At 52.4% G+C, this 5,802-nt stretch overlaps 1 protein-coding gene across 1 annotated transcript; it reads right to left on the reverse strand.

The window, feature by feature from the left end:
• Window positions 1-318: 318 nt before the first annotated feature.
• On the reverse strand, window positions 319-5,394 carry LOC107108188 (zinc finger protein 384-like; the record flags this gene model as incomplete). Its single annotated transcript, XM_015408593.1, has 4 exons — window positions 5,121-5,394; window positions 2,026-2,096; window positions 1,699-1,939; window positions 319-649 (listed from the first exon to the last, which is right to left on the reverse strand). Coding segments are annotated over exons 1-4 (917 nt in total), but the record flags the coding sequence as incomplete, so codon positions are not given.
• Between the last annotated feature and the right edge of the window lie 408 nt (window positions 5,395-5,802).

A 5,802-nucleotide genomic window follows, 5' to 3' on the forward strand; every position in this document is an offset into this window, starting at 1 on the left:
TGGCCCCCAACTAAGCTACAAATCACTCTACCCTCGACGACACCTCCTCCTGCAAGTCAACGGTGAGATATCGAGCGCAGCCCGAGACACCTTAGAACAAGCTCTTTCTGTGTTCCTCATCCACTTGTAGTTCAGCCTACATGCTTCTTTCTGACCCGTGCCACATTTAAAGCAAAACTAAAGAGGCCCAGTGAACCAGAACACCACACAGTTTAACAAAACTGTTCCCATGCACAGCAAAACAAATGCTGGCTCTCCGTATGCTCACACACACACACGGAAACGCCGGCTACAACCAAAACAGCGTTCAAGGCCCACCTGTACGTCTTGCCATCTTTGTGCTGGTCGTCGTCATCCTCGTTCGACAGCACAAAAGGATCACTCATCTCCGGCAAGCCGGACTCCTGCAGGCGCTTCTTTTTCCGACCTCGGGGCGCTTTGGGAGTGATGCCTCCGATGCCGCTGGCTGCCCCTCCCTCAGCAAGGGCAGCGCCCCCCTTCTTGGAAAGGTCAGGGACAACCTGGAGGGCGGCCTGGGAGCCGGGCGGGAGGGCCGAGACAATCATTGGCGCCGAGATGGGGAAGGTTTGCACGGAGGAAGCAGTGGTCACCAACGACCCAGAGGGAGAAGTGATCACCAGGCCAGGGCCTGCAGCAAGAGGAGAGTGGAAGATCAGACATGAGCCCCAAGAGAACCTCCACGTATCTCCCTAGACCTTGGGGGAAGCAGAACTTGCCCCTTAAAATATTAACCCAGAGAGTTACGCTCACAGTCACGCAATCCCAGAGGTACAGGACTGGAATATCACACACTTTTGGCTAGATGGTTGTTCTGCCGGAGGCCGTCTTCTTGCCTGAGGCAAGAGTTCTTCCTAGCGGATTTGGGTGGTCAAAGAGCATTCAACAAGGCAAGGCACTGTGATCCAGAAACACTTTAATTGCAGAACATGAAACAAACAGCAGTCTAAAGATCCTCACGTCCCTTCAGTTGCTGGGGGCTTCTTACAGCAACCATTTGCAGCCACTCCGATGAAGCCCCAACTGCTGTTGTTTCCTCTTCCTGTTTTTATAGCCTGCTTAGGTAAAGACCCCTAGCAGAAGTACCACCTGGCAAGCATGCTGAGTCAGGTTCCAGTACTTGCCAGTACCTGACGTCCCCTTATTCGGAAGGGAACTGATCCTGCAGCCACTTGGGTATCCTAAGCTCAGATCAGGTTCCCTGACAACACCATTCCTTACTCCTCCCAGAGGGTTTCTTCGCGATGGCATTACAATGGTAGACAGCGAACAGTTTACTGTCATTCAAGAAGAAGAGATTGGATGTATACCCCACCCCTCACTTGGGAGTCTCAGAGCGGCTTACAAACTCCTTTCCCTTCCTCGCCCCACACCCTGTGAGGTAGGTAGGGTCAAGAGAGCTCTGAGAGAACTGCTCTTTCAAGGACAGCTCTGACAGCACTAGGGCTTGCCCAAGGTCATCCAGCAGCTGCAAGTGGAGGAGTGGGGAATCAAACCCGGTTCTCCCAGATTAGAGTCCGCGCACTTAACCACTGCACCAATCTGGCATCCAGGTCACATTTTGTGAGAACTCTTTTCCTTTATGTCACCAAACACCTTTGTTGACAGGATCCAGCAACCCCCCCCCCCAGATGTCTCCCTCCACTGAAGCTCCCTTCTGCCCCCTCTCGAGCCTCTCACCTGTCGTCATGAGCCCGGCCGACTGCACAGGCACCACAGTGATGTTCTGCGTCACGGGTGCCTGACTGTGCGGGGTGAGCTGCTCTGGCTTGGTGTCAGACTCCATAGAGATGCTGGTTGGCAGGGCCACGGAGGTGGGGACGGTCAACAGGGCGGGGTAGTGGGGGGGAGCCAGGCCACAGCCTTTCTCTGCGGGTAACAGCTGCTCCTTCATCTTGTTGATGAACATGCTGTTGTCGATCTGGCGCAAGAGGGGAAGAGAGGCTGGTTAGCATAGCAGCAGGCCGGCTCCGCAGAAAGCACGGTCAAAGGGGAGGCTTTCCTTACCTGTCCGGAGACCGTGGGCACCGCAGGCCAGAAATACGGAGAGGAGTTGAAGTGAGATTCTTCCATTCTAGCTGGGGAGAGAAAGACAGAAGGGCCTGATGTCAAGAGAACTTTCATACAGCACTCTTAATGGACAATCCCTTTCCTGTTTTAAACTCCGCCTCGACTCTACTGCTGGGATTCCTTTGGTCTGTAAAGCTCATGGGGGTTCTGCAGATAGGCTCCCCTGATGTTCCAAACCTCCCAAAAGTTCAGATCAGTCTCTCAATTCCGGTGTTGCTTTTCAATTGGGTCTGCACAGTCTTCACAAAGAGACCACAAGGATATGGTGCAACCTGAACCCCCCAAAAACAAGAGCCTGGATGGGCTTCCTTACTCTATCAAAGCATTGCCCAACACCCACCCACCCCCAAAAAAGCACAGCAGGACAGATGCAGCGAGGCAGCAGCAAGTTACCTCCCTTAAAAAAAAAAACTTTGCATCTTAATGCCTGCAGAAAAGTTGATGGCATAACTGTAGCAATTGTTCTCAAGGCTACAGGAATATTCATGATCCTTGATTGTTGGGAGTTTACAGCACTTGAGTGCCATTTGCTTCAACTCACCGGGAGGTAATGGGGCAAACTCAGCTGTGGGTTTAAATGACCGATCACCTGTCCAAGCCCTGTTCAGCCCTAACTCTCTCTATATAATACAGAGCCAAGTTTTGAGTCTCCTGTGTCACTTTCTTTTCCTGGAAAGACTTTCCTTCTCCTTTGTCTGTAAGAGGACTCTTGAGCCCCTAGGCCTGCCTCCCTATGTACACTCACTCACTCCAGACAAGGTCTCTAGAGAGTATGAGCGGAGCCGTACAAGCCCTACTTGTCTTCTGTCAACCTTTAAAAAGAAACCTAGCATTAATTTCCCAAAAAAATCCACACAGAAGGTGGGAGAGCACATTTCTACAGAACAGAAATTTGACAGAAGGAACTAACAGTGGGAAAACAAGTTTCAAGATCTGGAGTATTCAGGTTTCAGCTGACCACGTAAGCCTTTACAAAGTGAAATGCGGACTTACAACAGCTACTGCGTGTATCACTTCTAATGACACAACACCGCCACTAATCTCTTATTAAAGACTGTACAATAGTGGCTACAACCCTTTGCATGCTTTCTCAGGAGTAAGTCCCTTTAGACACAGCACGACTCGCTTCCAAGTAAACATGCAAAGGATGGGGGCTGCACAAAGTGTAGGATCACCTTCTTGTCACTATGCAACTTCTTACAGGAGGAAAGGAAAAACTATCATCTCAATTATCAGAGACAAGCCAAACAAACCAACCTCCTTCTCACCTCCAGGCTATTATCAAGAGTGACCAGGGCAGCTTTAAGCCTTCTTCTCACCTCCAAACCTATTACCAAGAGCAATCAGTGTAGCTTTAAAGCAAAAAAACAATAACTTCCAAGCCAAAATAAGTATGCACTGGCAAAAACAGATTGTTCACAGACAATTTGCAGAAAGAATATCACCAGGCATGGACCACGTCGCATTTCATGGGGAAACAGATCTGACACACTTTAGATGCAACAGCAGATGAAGGAATGGAGTAACAGCCAACAGCAAATATGCAAGAAAAAAAATGAGAAAACACGTATTACTGTCATACAGTCACTTATTCAAAACTGGCCCAATTGGCACCACCCGGGAAGGCTTGGGTTTCTGTTAGACTATTAAGGATCAGTTTGGAGAAACAGTAGATCTATTAAGAAACAAGTATCCTTTATTTTGCTGCCAAGGGATGAATCAGTCAAAACTTATTAAGCTAAAGCATCTAAGTACCCAATAAATGCCACAATGAAGCCTTGGGACAGAACAGCACCTTCTAAAGCACTGGGTTAAATGTAACTCTCAAAAGCCACAATGCCAAAACAATGCCACTCGTTACTACAGTGGGATACAAGTGGGCAATTTCCAAATAAGAACCTGCACTCCTGGAGAAATCCAGAGGACAAAGTGGGGGAAGGCAAACTCCAGAATAAAACTTGAAAGATATGCATAAAGAAACACCAACACACTCCCTGCAGCCCAGATAACAGAGGATGAGTGACCTCTGAATCGTACACACTTATCCTACACCAGTAATTAAAAGCATATCAGATCACCTTCTTCCCCTCCCTTGAAAAACCACATGCGGAGAAACATCATTAGAATAAAACATCCGCTCTTACTGGAAGAGCATAGTCATGTGTCTGTGTGCACAAGAATGGGGGGGGGGGGGTATCCTACTTGCTAAACTTTTCTCTCCTCCCATGGAACTTTGAGAACTTTTTTTTGCCTAATCTCTCCCTTCTAGGGCAGTCCCTCTCTTCAACTACTTGGTGGAGATTGCCTATATTTTGAAAAGCTATACTTTATAAGATATTCAAAAAGGCTTTATCAGCTCCCCTTTGGGATCTACAGTGCGGCCTGTAACATCCTCTACCATACTTAGAGTGACTGACAAGTCATGAATACAGGCATAATACAAAGGAAGGTGAGGGGGAGCTCACGGAACCTACCAGGTGAGCCCCTATTTCATTTTAAGTTCTGTTAGATGAGAACAGGAGCCTGCCTGCCTCAGCATCCCGTTTCCTAAAGCAGTCGACCAGATGCTTCTGGGAAGCCCACTGGCCCCAAACCGCTGCTCTCGCCCTCCCATGGGTTATCTGCTATTCAGTGACAGACACTGCCTCTGCACATGGAGTTTACATTTAATTATTCTGGCGAACAACCAACCAGAACACTGCCCTCCTCCATGAAGCGGTCTGGCCCCTTTTAAAGCCACCTGGTCCAGTGGCCGTCAACCACCTCTTGTGTCAGGGAGTTCCGCAAGCTAGCCGCCAGCTGGCCGAAGTACTAACTCTGCCCCTCGCTGCGTCTCCTGTGGCTGGGTTCGACACGTCCTCCCTTCCCCTTTGCAGATGCCACATTTCCACTGCCGAAGATGGGGGGTGGGGGAGGGAAAAGGGGAAGCCGGAGCCCTCCGAGCCCCCTCCCGCCTGGGCCAGCCCAAGGGCCCTCAGGGGCGCCCTCCCCCTCCCAGCCCCCCGCCGCCGCATCCCTTCGCTCGCACTGACCCCGCCCGCGGCCCCTCACTCTCCGCCCCGTCCGGGCTGAGGCGGGGAACAACGGCCGCGCCGACGCGGAGTCCAGCGGCGCTCGGGCCACCAGCTGCGAGGGACCGGCCCCGGAGCCGACGACGCCGCCACCACTGCCGCCTGCCGCCGCCGCTCCCGCAGACAGCCAGGCGGACAGGAGACAGCCCTTGTCCTCTTCCGCTTCCGGGTGACTTAACCCCGGAAGCGACCCTTGCCGAAGACACCCGCTCATGTTCCCTCGCCCGCTGCCCATGCCCCTGCCCCGCCCGGCCCCCGGAGACAACCCCCCAGCTCCAGCCCCAGTGGCGGCAACTGCAGCCTCCTCCTCACCGGAAAAGGGAGCAGGGAGCCACTTCCGAGGTCAGGGGGCGGTGCCTCGGCCAACACTTCCGGGGCGCAAGCCTAGGGAGTGCGGGTGTCACCGGAAGCGACGCGTGTGGCGGCCAGGACGGCGAGTTCGAAAGGATGGGGCGCGCGGAGAAGGGTGACGGTGTGCCGGAAGGGCCGCAATCCGGGGCCGCCGAACGGAGTCTGCGTGGCCTTCGGGGATGGGCGAGAAGGGCGGTTTCCTCCCCGTGACGTCACATAACCGCCTCTTCCAAAAACTCCTGGGCTCGACCGGCCCCCTGTGGCCTCTTTTTGAAGGGGCACATCTCTCCCT

The sequence above is a fragment of the Gekko japonicus genome, unplaced genomic scaffold (assembly GCF_001447785.1).
Source record: "Gekko japonicus isolate JY-2015 unplaced genomic scaffold, Gekko_japonicus_V1.1 scaffold1537, whole genome shotgun sequence".
NCBI lineage: Eukaryota > Metazoa > Chordata > Lepidosauria > Squamata > Gekkonidae > Gekko > Gekko japonicus.